This window comes from Erythranthe guttata, chromosome 13, assembly GCF_056151865.1.
Source record: "Erythranthe guttata isolate IM_541 chromosome 13, IM_541, whole genome shotgun sequence".
Classification (NCBI taxonomy): domain Eukaryota; kingdom Viridiplantae; phylum Streptophyta; class Magnoliopsida; order Lamiales; family Phrymaceae; genus Erythranthe; species Erythranthe guttata.
In genome coordinates this window covers 15,482,547-15,501,264 of record NC_142545.1, presented here as the reverse complement: position 1 = coordinate 15,501,264, position 18,718 = coordinate 15,482,547, and the positions used below count along the sequence as shown (strand labels likewise).

The window sequence follows — 18,718 nt, the reverse complement described above, 5'->3', positions numbered from 1 at the left end:
ATATATAATTAACCAGCCATTTCAAATACTATATTTTGATTATATAATTCAGTAACTCATCAATATAATTATCCAATAATATATCTTATTTTTTATATCATATTTTTCACATCTAATAATTTTTAATCAATTATTTTGTTTTATTTTTGGTGTATTAAAAAGGAATAATTGTTTTCTTTATATTATGTCATATTATCTAAATCAAATATTAAAGTTATCTATTATTTTATCTAAAATTCTTTTTACTTTTTAAATTATTCCTATACGCACGGGTGAAATAGTAATTTTAAACATCCAAAAGCTGATTTTCCAAAGTTGATTACTATAATTGAGATTAATATACAATTATAATAAGGGACTATTTGAGAAAACTCCCTCATTATTTCTTTTAATTGAGGGAGGCCCAAAATATTTTAGTCCATTTGAGAAAAGTCCACACCCATTTTCAGGCATTATACTTTCCAGCTTTGCCCCCACCCACCACATCATCACTGGGTCACGCTCAGCGACTTTTTTTTTTTTTTTTTTTTCCGTTTTTTTTCTTCCGTCTTTTCTGTATCAGTTTCCTTAATCGACTATGAAGCATAGTCGATTAGCCTTAATCGACTATGCTTCATAGTCGATTAAGGAAATTATTTAATTATTTATTTTTTTTTTTTGTTTTTAATTTTTGTTTTATATCAGTTATAGTAATTGACTATGATGTGAAGCATAGTCGATTAAGAATCTGCTACTAAAAATAACAAATCACAACTGCGAAAAAAATACAAAATCAACTATGTATAACAAAAACAAAAAAAATATACAAATATTATAAATGATTTATACAATTGAAAGCAATAAACAAAAAATCTAAAAAAAATAAAAAAAATTGGAGTCGATGAACCTTAATCGACTACCAGAGCATAGTCGATTAGCTTAATCGACTATGAACATGTACATAGTCGATTAAGGTAACAGCCTGCGCGAAATTCTCTACACGCATCTTCATCCGTTCAATCCACCAAAAAACCCTAAATCTGCATCCCCATCGTCACCACACCGCCGTCACAACACACATCATCACCTTACTTTGATATTATTAGTTATGATGGTTTTTTAATTACAAATAAATAAATAAAATCACAACTCGCACCACCAACCAAATCAGAACCACCACCCATCAAAAATCCGACGACGACCCCGACCCGACGTCGACGACCCGACTTTGTTAAGATCTGACGCCGACGACCCCGACCCGACTTCGTCAACGATGGCGAAGGAGACGGCACCGACGACAATGGCTTCAACGGAATTAGCATCGTTGTTCCGTTCCGGTTGGTTCTTCATCTTTCGATCAAGAGAGAGTAATCTAAGAATTGAGAGAGAAAAGTATAAAATGGAGAAAAAAAAAAAAAAGAGAATGGACGGGAAAAGAAGAGACGGGAGAGAAGAGAAAATAAGATTAGGATTTGAAAGAGTATAGTAGACAATTAAGGGTAGTTTTGGAATTATAAAAATATCACTTGAGTGGAATATTAGGTAAGGGGGTTTTCTCTAATTATTTTTGGAAGGGGGTGTTTTCTTAACTCATTTACCTAGATGAGGGGGTTCTTGCTAATTATCCCTTATAAGCAATTAATCTTTTTCAGTCAAAAATTTAAACTTTCAATTCAATATTTTTCTTTTAAGGACACGTCATCACAGATGTATGCACTCACTACACATTTAACTTTGTCCCTCTGTGACGTCATCAATTCCTCGCCGCCGGCAGTTGTAAATTTCAGGAGGGACGGCTGCAAACAATGGGATGTAGGCCCCACTGGAGAATGTTACCACTGAAATTTGCTAAATGAATTGCATTGGAACACTCATCCTCACATAAGCGGTTTCTACAACCTGTTTTCTTCTGACAACGACACCACCTTAAACTCACCTTCACCAATAATTGCAACTCTTCGGAGTATCCCACACTTTCAACCTCGTACACATCAATTAGTTCAAATCTCTCTCTCTCTCCAACATCCCAATGCCACGCGCCCACGGCAACAATTAAGTTTCACAACTCCAACTAGTCCACAATGATGATCCCTGCTGCAATTTTACACCAATTCTTGACAGTCTTTACAAGATTCATTCTGCACTCAAAGAAAATAAAAAATTGATTCATAAATCATAATATCAAAATAACAACTTTAATCGAAAAATAAAGATGCAATGCAACAATTTCAGACACAACTAATTTACATAAAAATCCTCAAACTAGACAACGAAAAAAATATGTTCTACAAAAGACAGACAGGATCTCAGAGAGAGAGAGTACATACACACAACCACAAAGTTTACGTTAAGCCAAACGAAGAATATAAATATAATCCTGTCACTGTCATTATTAACCCCAGCCTGACATATAAAAAGGTCAAGAAACCTTGCAAAAAACATTAAAACTATCCAAACCAGTATGGCAAAGAAAATGTTCCCCAATATGGCAGCAGATTTCGCCTCAAGTGAGTCACTCTCCTTTGCAGGCCTTGTATGTATTCAAGAACAGAAAAAAGAACACCCCAAAATGCAGAAACAAGAAACGGACTTCGAATTCAGAGGCTCCAACCTCAACAACAATTTATCACCCGATAAATTGCACTCCAACGGCCGAATCTCTACATATCAACATCAGCCCGCCCCAAATAAAATAATTTTGGAAAATTTGTTGACAGATATTCCGAGCCGCAAGAAAAGATCAGATATAAAGCAGCAGTCAAAGCACAAAAGTAACAGTAGAGAGACAAATTCACAAGTCAAAAGGAGAGCAAGCGGAAAAAAGAAGAGCAAGAGTTTCAGCCAGAAACTATTATCATTCACCACACCTTGTAGAGATTGTCGCAGCCTTGAGCCAACACCCCGCGTCAAAGAGCAAACATTGCAGTGAGGGAACTGCAGAGAATGGCGAGGCTTCATTTCCATGATTTTCGACACTTGTACTCATTTGAGTTTTGCAATTAACTGTGGCTAGGTCTTTGTTTGGTATGTTCCAGCTTTGTCCAGGTAAGGTTACATCTGGCAGATTACTGAGATTTGGCTTTTATAGCAGGAAATCTGTTACTCACAAGAAAGAATTCAGAACATTTTATCAATCTTTAATAGCTGCTCCAGAAATCTTACATCTGTCAGTTATATACGAATTAAATGCATGCCAACAACAGCTGTGCTTATATGACTTACCATAATTAAGCATTCCCAATATTTAAAATAAAATCAGAAACATAATTCGACAGTAATCTTTTGTACTTACTAATATATCAAAGATGATTTGATTACGTACGAGAAACTTGAGAAGCTAATACACATTTAGATCATGTATTAAATTATTAACCATTCTAATACAACTTAGCGAGTACCAAATACCACCAATTTACAGTCCTCCTTGGTTCATAATAAATTAATAGTTGGTGAATTTATAGTTGTCTAATTGTTTGTTCCCCAATGATTTAAATGAAAATATATAACATCAAATAGGAACCCACCCTGGACTATCATTAACCCCAATAATCGAGGGATTGGGCTTAAATATTTGAGCGAGTCCAACATATTCGTACACTCATCGTAGGTTCCGATTCAATGAATGTATCTAAAACATTTGAGGAACAAAACAATTAGACAACTGTAGTTTTACAAGCTATTAATTGTATTATGAACGTCGGAGCTACATATCTTTGTATGTGATACTCGCTAATAGGACTGTCAATTGAGTTGGGTCTAATCGAAGCCCGATGGCTCTACTTGACTTTATTTGAGTCGAACCAAGTTAATTGTAGATCGGACCGAGTTTGAGACTATACTAAGCCTATAAAATTTATGAGCATAGTTCGAGCTCACCATTTGCTTACTCCGATTTAATTCCTATTAAATAAGTAACTTAAATATTTACCAAATTTATTATTTATACAAATACACTAATTGACAAAAGCACTAGGCTGATGAATGAGAATTTAAATTTACACTCATCCATTGAAATTTATTTCTAAACTTAAATGTTAAAATAATTCACGAAATTCCTTTTTTGAACATAATAAATATTTTTGCTTTTTATTTATTTGGACCATTTAAAATATTTCTATGATGAGCAAAGGCATTAAATGTTTTCAAAATGTTTTTAACATATTTCTATGATGAGCAAAGGCATAATAAATTTACATAGCGTATTTTTTAGCAAAGGCATTAGATTTTTTTTTTTTAACATTCATATAGCATATTTTTTTAAAAGGAATAGTTTTTATGCTATTTTACGAATATTTGAAATTTAGTTAGTTTTACCATAATTCCTATGACCTAGACTTTTTGTTTTCTAATAACTTTAACATTCTATACTATGGACTATAGCATGAAATTGATATACTAGTGTGAAATCAGAACAGTCTTGTGTATTTAAGTAATCAATAATTTTTTCTTCAATGATGAAATATATTAGTGGTATAAGCCCGAGTTGAGCCCGATTTCAGCCCGATACCCTAAATAATATGAGTCGAGTTTGAGCATACAACTTTAAACTCTGGTGGTGTTTGAATTTGAAGTTCTAGTCGTAAAATCGGGTGGTATTTGAATTTGAGCTTATCAAAGCTCGGTTCACATGGCCCTATTGCCAACCCTACTCGTTAAGTTGTATTAGAAGGATTCCATAATAACTTACTGTACATCAGAGCTAAATGTCTAATATGCATCTATAAGCTTCTTGTACCTCAATCATCCTTTATATATGTTCACGAAATCCTCATCTATTTGTGTATGCTCACTAGAAGGATATTATGTTATGGACTTGTAAAGACAAGACAATTTTCAGTCTAGACCAACTCATGTCTTATATGGCCCAGAGACTCTCTTTGAAGAGCAAGGAAGCATCATATCTCTTACAGGATTACTCAATTGTGATCAGTTCAAGCTCGCTTGAACCTGAGTAAATTTTCATGAGCTCGAGCTCAAATTGAGCTCGCTCGATTCTAAATGTTTAGGGATTCAGTTCACGATTAAGTCTCACGAGTTGACTCATGACCTTTTTAACAGTTAACAAGTTTAATTTTAAAATTGAAGTATTATTATTAATATTTTGTTCTATATTTATTAATAAGAATAATAAGTAATAATAATTTTAAATTTTATTATTATTATTATTATTATTATTATTATTATTATTATTATTATTATTATTATTATTATTATTATTATTATTATTATTATTATTATTATTATTATTATTATTATTATTATTATTATTATTATTATTATTATTATTATTATTATTGTTATTGTTATTGTTATTATTGTTATTATTATTATTATTATGACAACCGTATTTCTCAAATATCTAAAACAAATTTATATTTTATATTTAAGTACTATTATTTATATTTTATTATACATTCATATTTAAAAAAATATAAAAAGCTCACGAGCCAGCTTGTGAGCATTTAAACAACGAAAAATGAACTGAAACTCAGCTCATAAGAAAGTCAAGCTCGTGTGCTCGAGCTCAAGTTTTTGAAGCTCGATCTCAAGTTTTTAAACCTAGAGCTCAAGTTTTTGTTGAGCTAGTTCACAAAGCTCGTAGACCGACTTGGCTTATTTACAGCCCTAGCTATAGTAGGCGAAACTTTGTCGTCTTCTTCGTCTAGGAATTTTTCATGATTTCAAATTGTCAGAATATTATTACAGGTCATAACTGTTATTCATACTCCAGACTGTGTCAGATCATCCCCCAAAGATATACTGCTGCTAGATTTAGGAACCTAAATCACACATCTCAAGACACACTAACGTAAAGACATGTGAACAACATTAGATGAGCCCCATCTGACTCTTTCACATCAAAAATCAAGATTGTCACCAAGTCAGTCATTAATAAGTAAGCCATGGCATAATCCCTAGGCTGAATTAGAGACAAAACTGACATTCATCCACATCCCCATTTACGAAGGAACTTCTATCAAAAAGAAGATGCAGGCAAAGGCAAATACTGTATCAGCATCATTCACCACATAATTACCTCTATTGAGTTAACATGTAAACATTGCAGGTTGATGCATATATGCGAACTCATGCAAGTAATTCACCGAAATTTTCCCTAGGGATTCACATCAGAGAGTAGAGATCTATAAAGGGTTAAACTTTTATCAACAAAATAAGAAATCTTAAACACAAAGCTTGTAGTTCACCAGCCGTTGTTTTAGAGCCGACATTAGTTTTTTTTTTAATAAAATTATAAGGGCCCACGAATAAAGTTCAAAACTTCCCTTTTGGAGAGATAGATGGAGAGAAATGGAGGATACTGGTACAGAGATTACACAGTCAGCAGTCTCATGATTTTCCATGTTTCTCGATATATGCCTGCAATTATAATGGCAAGATATCAAATAATAGAAGTAGCAATGTAATTAACTCTGGGTAGTATTCTACCAGTGAGTGAATAGACTAACCTCAACAAGCTTAACAATTTTGGGCTCAGATACAGAAAGATACAACTTAGTTGATTCAGCTGTGTTAGGAATTTGGTGGCTTTGCAAAGTGCTCAGAATTTTGTCAACGGACTTCTTCAGTATTAATTTATAAGCATCCTTGCTCAGAAGGCGCTTTTCCCAAGTTGGGCTCAACAATTCTTTCACAAAGTCTACAAGTGCAGATTGAAACCATCTGTAAACCCTTGACTCAATTTGCAACTGACTGTCGCTCTTGCCACCGAGACCAGTTTCATCACTTTTCATAGATCCATCAACCTTCACAACATTAACCGAACTCATACGCTTCTCCTCTTCTTCAGAACTTTTTGACTGCACCTTTGCGTTCTTAATAGATGATCCTTGGTCGGAATTAACATTTTTTTGCGAAATGCTGTCGCCTATGGGGTTATGTACATTTTCTTTCACTAGTAAATTTCGAGTTATATCATGTGAAGGGAGGAAAGGAACAGATGGCTCCCAATTATTAAAAGATAACTCAGTCTTATGTTTAGCTGGCACAGTATCCCCAGAAACAGGGTCCCGTGACCGACTTTCTGGTTCAGAATGAGGAACCAGTGAAATGCTTTGGTGAAAGGAAGAGGATACAGAAGCACGCTGCTCTAGTCCTCTTTCCGGAAGCTTCTGGGTTCCAGAAGCATTGGTGTTCCGAGAAGATGAACCAAAAGATAAAGGCCGTCTAGAATGAGTATAAGGTAATTCTGTAAGCAGATTGTCATTTTTCACTAGTTCACTTTTCTTACTAATGAATTCTTCAAAAGAGGGAATCCTGGGTCTATGATGATTGTCATGCGATGTAAAAGAGCCACCAGCACTGAATTTATCATCTTTACTTTGGACCAACTTCTGGGTCTCACTCTTCAGTTTTGGGTTCTCCCCACTTTGCTGCGGTGGAATACATGCATTTGAAGATGCTGCCACAACCAAAAAAAAAAGTGCTCATCTATTCATAAGATCGAAGACTTAACGTTAAGACGTACTTCCGAAAATAGCATTGATTAGATGCCTCAAGACCAAAAAATAAAGTTACCTTCGCTATCCAAGACATCAATTTTCTGTACCGCAGCATCAGGTCCGTCCTTCAAATGAAGGAACCTACAAGAATTCCCTTTGATGCACCATCCTTTCGCATAAAATTCACATGCAATCCTCAGTTTTTTGTTCCCCCCATCACGCTCACCAGTAGGAGGAGAATCTCTGACCCTTATTTTTGCATCATGTGACCTGAGAAACCTAGTTGTAATCAGGACTTTATTCTAGCAAAAGGAATACTGAAATTAACTGCTACTGTAACTAGAACCACTATGCATATATGACTATTGAAATTAGAATAGGAACTTAACCTTGTTGACATTGGAATTACATTAGGCGCAGCTTCTACAACAGTTTGATTGGTTCCTGCCGTAACAGGCAAAATAACACTATCCTTCACCCTAAAGGCTTCAGTAATTACCATTGCAGTTTTGAGATCTCCAACAGAAGGAGATCCTTTTGTATGATTCACTGCAGCACTGTTGTGAAAAGGAGTCTTTGGATTGGTGTCTCGGGAGGTTCTTTCCCCTGCAAGAACCATAAGTTCAGATTTGTGGTTCTCAAAATCAAATCACAAAATTAACTAATAAAGGACTACAATGTGATATGAAACAAACGGAGATCTTCAGCATCTCTCCTTAAGGTTAACCTTCATCGCTTAACATAATCAAATACTATAAGTGCTCACCATTAACATGCAACTCTTCTTTCTCACCTGACTTGGAAGTTTTGACATCACCAGAATTTTTCAGTTCAGCGATGATATCAGTTTTTGGGTCTGAAACAGGTATTCCTTGAGTTACAGAACCTGAGTTTATGTGTTCTTCGTCCTCATCAATCTCCATAGATAGATAGGTATCTACAAGGCAGAGAAAGAAAGGTAAATACTTTGAAACAGATTTCACCAGAAAGATATTTGAATCCCTTCAGATAGACAAGAGTTTTGAACGTAATCTGGTCTTACAGAATTAGTTAGTACCTCCAGTGCTTAATACAAATACAAAAAGTAAAAATTGTTTCTCGAACTATTTATTCAATAGAAACGAGGTATACTTTTTTCTATCCTTTTGAATTATGATAGATGCTGTTTCAGTTAGGCAACCAATCCAGCTTTGTGCAGAAAAGTGTCCAAGTGTACACCAATTTGCTTTCTGGAAGTGTCCTGCTAATGGTTTCTTTACCATGCAATGGTAAAAATATTATAAATATGGTCCCATATGAATTTTGAGTGTGTAATTCATACCATGGATTATACCAATCCGATATAGTAAGGCAATACCATTTCTTTTTATCCCATAGAGAAAAAAAAAGACTGAGTTGATCCAGAACAACTTAAAAGTCAAGATTCCAAGTCAGTACGACATTTGAAGTGTTTTCTTTATCACACTTCTGAGGCTGGTCTAATCAAATGTGTATTAGATAACCCAGCCTTGACGCAAAGACAATGCGAGCTTGTCTTGGCCCCAATTATAACAGAAAGCCACTGCCCATTCAGTAATTCATTTCTTTATATTTCAAAAGAAAAAAAGGAGACCTGTCGCAGAAAGTACAAGATGAGGTTACACATGAGTAGGTCATAGAAGGAATGCATTTCGGATAGGAATATGGTAAATAAGGGCAAGAATTATTTCCTTGTCCCTATATTTGGCTAGTTTGCGAAAAGGGTGATTTGTTGTCCCAATATTTGGCTAGTTTGCCAAAAGGTTGACAAACTCCCGTGTTATTTACGCTCGCTTCTATTTGCAAGAGAATAAAATATGTACCATGTGATACACATTGATGCATTAGTTGAATCATTAACCAGCAAGAGAACTGCGAAAACTTGGCCTGAGTGGTATTGGGGTGGGTTGAATAGTATTAGGTTAAAGGTTTGATTTCCTTTGGGGTCGGATTGTAGGCCGTCTATAAGGCTAATTTTTTTTTTTTTTAAACAACAGAAAAAAGTGAAATCAATAAAAAAAATTATCTTATTAATGAGAAATGTAGGTACAAATATTTATTAGCTTTCCAAATTTCACTTTGGTTTCACTAAATATTTCCATAAAATAGAGAGATAAAAACGGCTGCTATTCGGAAAAAAGTTGTTAAAAAATAAATAAACTATCGATAACCTAAATTAAGCTTTACGAATAGCGTACACGTAAATGTTAAATAATATCAAAACGGCCTCCCCAAGAAAACAATACTGAGTATATAGAAACGAAAATGCCAAAAGGTAATAGTTAATAGTTAATACCCAAGTCACATAATTGACAGCCACAACTTCAGCAAATGCTATGAACCCTAATGACTTCGAGGTGGAAGCCCAACTTAAGGCACTCCGAATTTTATTCAGTACGCATATTAGAAAATCTTTTTTGCCACTTGACTCTTACAAAATCAGAGAAGCAATCAAGCATGGTGGTATCCAATCAAAAATCCGGGATCGGATGGAGAATAATATAGAAAGACCACAAAAGGCTTCAAGTGTTGGTGATTTTGTAAAAACAAGGAAAGGCTACAACAGTCCCTTTACATGCATACACAGTAATTCAGAACATAGATGCATTTCTCAGATTAGAATCACAGAAAGTCAAAAGTCAAATGTTGCACCAGTCTCCAAATCGATGATAGTAAAAATGAAGACTCAGTTAAGCAAAGTGGCTAAAAATCAATTGAAGATCTGTGAAAAATCAGCACAATAAATGCACAGGAAACAAGTAAAATGCACTAATTCAGAAACTCCTTTACGAAAAAAATGCCCAAATCGCCTGAACATTTGAATAATAAATTGAAATGGATCAAATCGAGAAAGACAGACTAATGCATTCCCAATAATCAGCACACATGCAATTTAACAACATAAAATTCAAGTTATCCATGGCAATTAAACACGATTCGTATCCAAACAATCATAAAAATCAAAAAACAAAAAACAAAAAACAAAAAATCAAAACGAAATCAAGGGTAAAATAAAACTTGCCGTCATCTGGATTCTCTTCGACCGGTGTGGAGTCCTCTTCAATTTCATCGCTATCGATTTCTTCTTCGACCTCCACCTCCTCTTCCACTTCGATTTCCTCCTCAATTTCCTCGTACTCGTCGCTGCCGTAATCGTTATCCGAGAGCGAGGGTTTAGGCGATGGGGGAGGCGCCGCTGCGGCGTGTGAGGCCATTAGGTCTATCTCTGACGAAGAAGCTGAAACGGCTGCCTTTTTTTGCTGATTGTGTTGAGAGAGAGAGTGTGGCTGATTGTGACACAGCCCACCTGTCGGATCCCGTATATTTATACTACCATTGGGGGGCACACACACACACACACACCTGCTTTTACACTTTGGACTTGATTTTCTTACAATTTGTCTACACTTTAGTAGCATATTTTACAAAAAATAAATAAAAATCATTTATTGGAATATTGGAAATTTAAAACAAATGAAATGATACCAACAAATGTTAATAATTGTTGATCAAAATAAATTCCAAATATAGTAACTAAGTATGAAAAGAATTTGTCCGTTGGTTGACGGTTATCGTACTAGATATCATCGTAGTTTAAGTACTTTATTGATCAACACGTGTTTTATTGTCACGATCGAATTGTACGGATATAATTAGTTAGTTACATTGGACTAAAATTAAAACACGAATACCGACTTGGATCCGGTTCTAGATACGAAAAGAACATGTTTGTTAGTTGGTAGTTATCGTACTTTAAGTATTTTTATTGCTCAACACGTGTTTTATCGTTACGACTGAATTGTACGGCATAATTAATTATTTTTAGTCAACGCCACGTGAATCCAAAAATCAGCTCCAAATACGATAAATAGTGTTCGCGGATTCATAGTTATCGAGTTATAACTACTTTTGCAGATCAACACGTGTTTGATCGTGACGATTGAACTGTGCAAATATAATTAATTATTAATATTCCATTAAAATTAAAGCACAATATGAAAAGAAATTGTCCGTTGTTTGGCAGTTATCGTACTTGATAATGTCGTACTTTAAATACTCCATCGATCAACACGTGTTTTATTGTGTCGATTAAATTGTACGGACATAGTTAATTACTTGTACTCCATTAAAACCAAAACACGATACATATACCAATAAATAAATAATTCAGAATCCAGCTCCAAACATGTGATACTATGTAAGATAAAACCTATGCCATCATTTATTTAATTTAATTTAAATAAAAAACTCCTTTTGTTTTGAGTTTGTTCTATAATGGGCTGAACCGTTGAATTTAGTCTAAGAGATAAGTCCATGACTAGTGACTAGTCAGAAGTGTCAACGGCCCATAACGATCACCAATGGCCCGTTTAATTTGAAAATGGATCCAACCCGACAAGTCTGATATACCGTATACGGGCCTTGATTCCGGTTTCCGGGTCTCGTTGATTGCGCATTAATTCATGTAATTCTTTTCTCTTGCTTACGTGGCTTGACTACGATTGAAGGGTCAACATCTAAATCTAACCCAAAAAAATTTTAAAAAATATATATAAGAGATCGGAACTATATCAACCGTCAGATCAGTTATATAAAAGTTAACTAACTTTTTCTTCTTTGTCAACGAGTCAAAGTGAACTGGGGCTAGAAGGTTATTAGGCTATTATTAGAAAAATGATAAACTAAATCTAAGTTACTAAGTTCGATCTATATTGATTTTACGGTAACCTTTTTTATTTTATTTTATTTTATTGTTAATTACAATTAATCTTCAATTATGAATTTTTCTTACACGTCTATGTGGTGTCAAATTTAGTAGAATATTCTAGATTATGTAGAATATTTTTCAGTTTGTATCAATTTTACCCCATTCGAACTCCAGTTTGACTTATAACTATCAAACTGTGGTGCATCAAATCCTGCATTTTTACACAAAACGAGTATAAACTAGAGAATATTTCACGAAATCTAAATTTTTTTTGTTGAATTTGACACCATCAACGTATAAGAAAATTTACAACAGATAGATTGGATAAGAAAATTCTTCAATATGAGGGGTTCTTTCGTAATTTGACATTACCTCAAGTTGGACGTAATTTACCAAAAAAGCCTGAAAACTGAAGAGACGAGTAAAATATACCGTGAACTAAACTAAAGAATAAAACTTCAACTGTTGTTTGTTGTAGCTGCACAGCACGTCCCACACACAAAATAAGCTTCGTTTTCCCAAATATTATTCATCTGAACTCGAGAATTGAAGATCCTCTCCGCCCTCAATCAGTAGAAGATCCAAAAATGGAATGTTAGTTGTGTTTTCGCCTCTTTCAATTCAAGCTTCGGAAAAAGTAACTTCAGATACAGCACAAGCAACTTCAGATTTTACCAAATCTGAGCTTCAATGCTGGAATCTCGGCTGCTGTTGCTTTTACTTGCTTTGTTCTTCGCTCCCAGACCTTCATTTTCTCGAGGTCCCTCTCTCTCTCTCACACACGCACAATTACACACACACACACACACACACACACTCACGCGCACACACTCTCACACACACACACAAATTGTGCATATTTAGTTTGTTGATTAGTTTAGTGGATCTATTTCGGTTTTATGGTGAAGGATATGAATATAATGTGATTAAATGGGCAGTTTCTCGGCTTTGATTGTATATACAGAGTGAACTGTTCGATTGGGTTTATGCTAGATTTGACTTGGGTGACTTCTTTCGAATTCATTGTGTTGTTTTAATTTGGGAGATTTATCATTTGTTTGGGGTTTTACAATATTTCAGAACAAGTATGCAAAATTTGATTCTGATTTCTATTCATGGTGTCAAAATAGGGAAGAACAGTAAGAGATAGAACAAACAACAGTTGATTATCTGATCCACCATTGTTTCTTTACATTTCCATTGTTTTGTATTCTCTGCAGCACCGTATGTATTGCGAATAAGCTGTGGGGCCCGTGATGACGTTCACAGTCCTCCATCAAACACTCTCTGGTACAAGGACTCGTATTACACAGGAGGAATCCCCTACAGCGCGACCCGCCCAAGTTTCATATCCCCTTCGCTCGACACCCTCCGTTACTTCCCTCTATCCGAGGGTCCGGAAAACTGCTACAACATAAACCGGGTCCCGCACGGCCACTATCTTGTTCGAATCTACTTCGGCTTAGTCAACGAGTCGAACTTCGACAACGAGCCTCTGTTCGATGTCTCGGTTGAAGGAACCTTAATTTACTCACTCCCCTCTGGGTGGAGCAACCATGACAACGAGCAAGTGTTTGCGGAGGCGCTTATAGTTCTCAAAGATGGAACGGCCTCTATTTGCTTCCACAGCACAGGGCATGGAGATCCAGCCATTCTTGCTATCGAAATTCTCCAGATTGACAACAAGGCTTACTACTACGGTAAAGGCTACGGTCAAGGAACAATTCTTAGAACAGATAGGAGGCTCAGCTGTGGGGCCCGCGATCCGAAATTCGGGGCGGATTACAGTGCGAACCATTGGGGTGGGGACAGATTCTGGGATGCACTCCCCACTTTCGGTCAGAGTTCTGATCTTGTGGTATCTACGAAGAATGGAATCAAAAAGGCATCTGTATCGCCTAATTTTTATCCGGAGGCTTTGTATCAAACGGCTCTTGTTAGTACTGATACTCAGCCTGATTTGGCGTACACTATGGAAGTTGAACCGACGAGGAATTACTCGCTTTGGCTGCACTTTGCGGAAATAGATCCTGCGGTGACTGGAGCAGGGGAGAGGGTGTTTGATGTCTTGATTAATGGTGATGTTAAGTTTCGAGATGTTGATATTGTGGGTATGGCTGGGGATGTGAACACTGCTCTCGTGTTGAATACGACTGTTGCTGTTAATGGCAGGAGTTTGACTATAACGTTGCATCCTACGAAAGGGAATCATGCCATAATCAGTGCAATTGAGCTTTTGGAGCTTATTTCGGCTGAATCCAAAACATTGCCAGATGAAAGTAAGCCAAAGTCAGATTTTTCAAACATTAGATTTAACATGAATTTTGTTTATGGTAGGCGTCTGAATACATTATCTTTTCTAGCTTGAGCGAGATTGCATGTAAGAAAGAAGCATTGGACCTCATTCTAGTATAATGTTTTAGCCTTGAAAGAATGAAAATGTCATCTATAAGTGAAATGTAGCTGTACCATCGAGTTGTAGAGTGGAGTAATGTTATCGAGCATTATTTGTTACATCCAATGCTAAATTTTAATCTGTGTAAGATGATGTGTGCATGTACCATTTTTAGATAGAAAAAAAGAAAAATAAAAACGGCCAAGACGGTATGTCATACTCTACCTGCATGCCTATATTTGAATCTTGAACGGCATGCACTCTGAATCAAAGAGCTCTTTATCTATTGCAGTTCGTTTTCTCTGGCATCTACTCCTATTTGTGATTGTTGATTATTTTTTGTTTTAATGTAGTTAAGGCTTTGCAAAAATTGAAGGGCGCACTTGGTCTTCCTGTTCGTTTGGGGTGGAATGGTGATCCGTGCGTTCCCGAGCAGCATCCATGGAGTGGAGTAGACTGTCGGTACAACAGGAATATCAGTAAATATGTTATTGATGGATTGTGAGTAGCTTCATCTCTACCAAGTCTTCTATAAGCAAGTGTATATAAATTACTACTGCAACAGAATATCACAACTGTTAAACTGGCTGAATCAACTTACTCACCAATTGGATGCAAATTTGATTTGTTTTTTTAGATGACAAACGACCAATAAAATGAATCCAATGGTTATAAAGAAAAGGGTTATTTTGCTTATTTGTTCAGATGGCGGGTACTGGCAAAGAATAATGCTGAAATTATTTGATTCGTAGATACTATCACTTCAAAGATTTTCGTGTTGGGTTTTTTTAAGTTGTACTTTCTAGTGACATGTGTAATATGATTCTAATTCTTTTACTTACATTTGTGAGGGCAGAGGTCTCGACAACCAGGGTTTGAAAGGTTTCCTACCAAACGATATATCCCGGCTTCATCATCTCCAGAGCATGTAAGTCAATATGAAGCTGATCCTTTTATACATCTCAGAATGAACAATTTCAAACAAGTATTTTTTTTCTTTCTCCTATGCATATGAGCATTTTCTTCAATCATCAAATTAATCTGAATGCCTTAATTAAATATAAATATATAATATATTGCAATTTATCTTCAATAAAAAAGTTCCTCTCGTGTTTTTCTCCACAGAAATTTGAGTGGGAACAGCATTTCGGGGGTCATTCCTTCTTCACTTGGAACAGTAACTAGCCTGGAGATACTGTGAGTAAAGTTTACGTAATTAAAGATGCGAACATATTTTGCCTCGATGTAATAACATATATTGCCTCGTTTCATTCGTTAAACAAATACTGAATTAAGGTTTGGAATAATAACAGGGATCTCTCATTCAACTCCTTGAATGGATCTATTCCCGAAAGCCTCGGACAGCTGTCCTCACTACGAATATTGTAAGAAACTTCAACATCTTATTATTCACCTCTGAAATGAAAATAGTTTGACCTTGACTGAAGTTTACGCTCTTCTCACACAGGGACCTAAACGGAAACTCTTTATCGGGAAGAGTTCCAGCTGCACTTGGTGGAAGGCTCTTGTATGGAGCTAGCTTCAAGTATGTTTTATATCTATCCTTTTCTTTTTAACATTGTTATTAATTATTCATGTGATTCACTTATTATGCATAATTAACATTTTCTTTTCTGTGGAAAACTTGCAGTTTTACTGATAATGCAGGTCTTTGCGGCATACCTGGATTACCAGCATGTGGGCCACATCTTTCTACCGGGGCTAAAATCGGAATTGGGCTAGGATCTTGTGTGGCACTTCTACTTATTGTCACATGCTTGACATGTTGGTGGAAAAGAAGGCAAAATATCCTTCGAACTCAAAAAATTGCGGGTTTGTCTTATTTCTCTGGAAAAAATCACGAATACATGAAATATGAAGACACTATTAAAATTATCTTAATATATGATAGTATTATTGTTCTGATCTTCGTCTTATTTATTTATTTATTTAATTTAAATTTTTTTTTTGGGTTAGCGAGAGATGCTCCATATGCGAAAGCTAGGACGCATTTTAATCGAGATGTACAAATGGCGAGACATCATGGAAACGAACATGCACGGACAGCAGCTGAAAACGGGCCTAGCTTACTTGCCTAAATTATTTAAATAAAAAAAGACAGATTTTTGGTGTGAAATCTCGTATTCTGTGGATGATTTTTCGAATATGGGGAAGATTCGCAGTGGTACGTGAAAGGACAAATATGCCCTCATGTGGTTTATATGATACTCAGAAGCTGATTGGTTTGGTGGTTGAGGCTCCGATATAAGTGGTAGCCAGCCACTCTTGTGCCTAATTGAAAAGATAAATTATTGATAGAAGAAAGTGTTGTATATTGTTGTAGTGAAATATAGCTCTGATTGAATCATCAAATTGCATTTGCATCCATATAAAAAGGTTCCCTTGTCTTTCCATACATGTACTTTAGATTAACATAACTCCAGGTTAGCAATTTTATTTTTTGGGTTCAATTATAAATTCGTGTAATTTTAATTCTTTTTATTTAGTACTTTTGTTGGTAATTTCCGTACTCTGCGGCCCGATTACTTTATCTCTCTTATTTGCACCCAAGCGAATTTATCAAATGCATACATGTAACTTTGGAATTTTTTTATTAAAAAGTAAATGCAGGTACAAAAACTGACGAATACAAATTCGAAAAAATATTGAACGTAGTTCGGCGAAAATTGCATGATTGCGGTTTTGCATCCCCGGGGCCTATAAGAATGATTTCGACTTGAATTTTTCTCTAATTTAATTGGGTCGCGTCGCGACATCTCAATGGGCCTTATTATTTTTTTCGGGCCTCATAAATTGATACTAGAAAATTAGGCCCGATAAATCGATAGCTGGCCCAACTTCATGATAGACAATACATGCCTTAATTGTAGGGCTTCCCAAAGCCCTGTAAGAAGACAAAACAAATTTATTTATTTTTAGAAGAAAAAAAAAACGTTTAATACTAAATAATATTTCTATATATATAACCAAAAATTAAAAAAAAAATGGTATAAGGTGATGATTACAAAGTGATAGAGACATATGAGGGCAGACGTGTCTTCCAAAACTCTCCATCCATCAACCACCCCTCTCGATATCTCTCACACACACACACACACAAAGTCAAAATATTTAGGGCAAATTACGGCCACCCCTGATGTATGGTTAAATTACGAAAAAACCCCTCTTGTTTGGATAATTACAGCCACCCCCTCCTTTTAAATATTTGTACGTAAAATTTATGTAATTCGGTTATTTACTGAACCAAATCATATATTTAGTTCGGTAAACGGTATGAAATGTTGGCGTACCGAAATTTTGGTCCAGTTTTACTGAATTAGCATCCCTAAATTTACCTGTGGAGGGGTCTTTTCGTAAGATAAATACGTAGTTGAGGGGTGGCCGTACAAGAGGGGGTTTTTCGTAATTTGAGCATAGCTTAGGGGTTGGACGTAATTTGCCCAAATATTTATAAATCTGAAAAAAATAATAAATTATAATTAAAAAATAAAAAATAAATCTGCCGCAGCAGCAAAACTCCCACACAACACTCAAACCTACGTCATCACTTTTTCCTCACTAAATTTAACTTTCTTCCGACTTTAGATTTGAATACAGAAACGAAAAAGAAAAATAAAAAAAGGAACGGTAATAAATAATAAAGTAGCGGGTTAGGTTAGCGGGTCAAGTCAGAAGGACGATTTGACCCAATATGTTAAAAAATGATAATTCGGGTGAGTTTGAGTACCCCGAGGCAAACTGGGCTGTCTCCTTCAACTCGGACACCACGTAATGCTTCCCCTCCCCCACGTGCCAACCTGACACCACCATTCCCTCTCTCTATATCTATCCCCCCACTGCTTTTACTTTATTCTTTTTTTTTTTTTTTTTTTATAAAACACTCAAATTTATTTCATTATTTTTTTATTATTATGTTTTTTCAAAACACTCAAATTTATTTCAAATTTCTGATTTATTTGTATATTTCCTTACAAAATTGAAATAAACAGTATCTAAGGACCACAATTAATGTATTCAAAAAAATAATTACACAGAATAAATTAATTTAATCATATTCTAAAACATAGTGGTGTAACTATTTGACGGCATTAACTGTAGATGTTGGAAATATGTGATAATATATAGGCTGCGGCTATA

The 18,718-nt window shown here is 35.3% G+C and overlaps 2 protein-coding genes across 5 annotated transcripts; one reads left to right on the top strand and one right to left on the bottom strand.

Annotated features, from left to right (window-relative positions):
- Window positions 1-758: 758 nt before the first annotated feature.
- On the bottom strand, window positions 759-10,846 carry FES1 (Zinc finger C-x8-C-x5-C-x3-H type family protein). Of its 4 annotated transcripts, none has more exons than XM_088811327.1 (9): window positions 10,480-10,846; window positions 8,233-8,376; window positions 7,829-8,045; window positions 7,516-7,709; window positions 6,447-7,399; window positions 6,017-6,357; window positions 2,847-3,075; window positions 1,701-2,117; window positions 759-1,351 (listed from the first exon to the last, which is right to left on the bottom strand). In XM_088811327.1, the coding sequence occupies exons 1-6, from the start codon at window positions 10,670-10,672 to the stop codon at window positions 6,328-6,330; spliced, it is 1,731 nt and encodes a 576-aa protein (XP_088667453.1). In that variant the 5' UTR covers window positions 10,673-10,846; the 3' UTR covers window positions 759-1,351; window positions 1,701-2,117; window positions 2,847-3,075; window positions 6,017-6,327. The 4 variants fall into 4 exon arrangements, with proteins under 4 accessions (XP_088667453.1, XP_088667454.1, XP_012848868.1 ...); XM_088811328.1 differs by having other exon boundaries at window positions 1,916-2,117; XM_012993414.2 differs by lacking the exon at window positions 759-1,351 and having other exon boundaries at window positions 1,624-2,117.
- A 1,689-nt stretch (window positions 10,847-12,535) lies between these two features.
- Window positions 12,536-17,082, top strand: RLP4 (receptor like protein 4). The gene is made up of 9 exons (XM_012993691.2): window positions 12,536-12,925; window positions 13,386-14,444; window positions 14,914-15,061; window positions 15,417-15,488; window positions 15,686-15,757; window positions 15,874-15,945; window positions 16,029-16,106; window positions 16,212-16,393; window positions 16,538-17,082. The coding sequence occupies exons 1-9, from the start codon at window positions 12,856-12,858 to the stop codon at window positions 16,657-16,659; spliced, it is 1,875 nt and encodes a 624-aa protein (XP_012849145.1). The 5' UTR covers window positions 12,536-12,855; the 3' UTR covers window positions 16,660-17,082.
- Window positions 17,083-18,718: the final 1,636 nt, after the last annotated feature.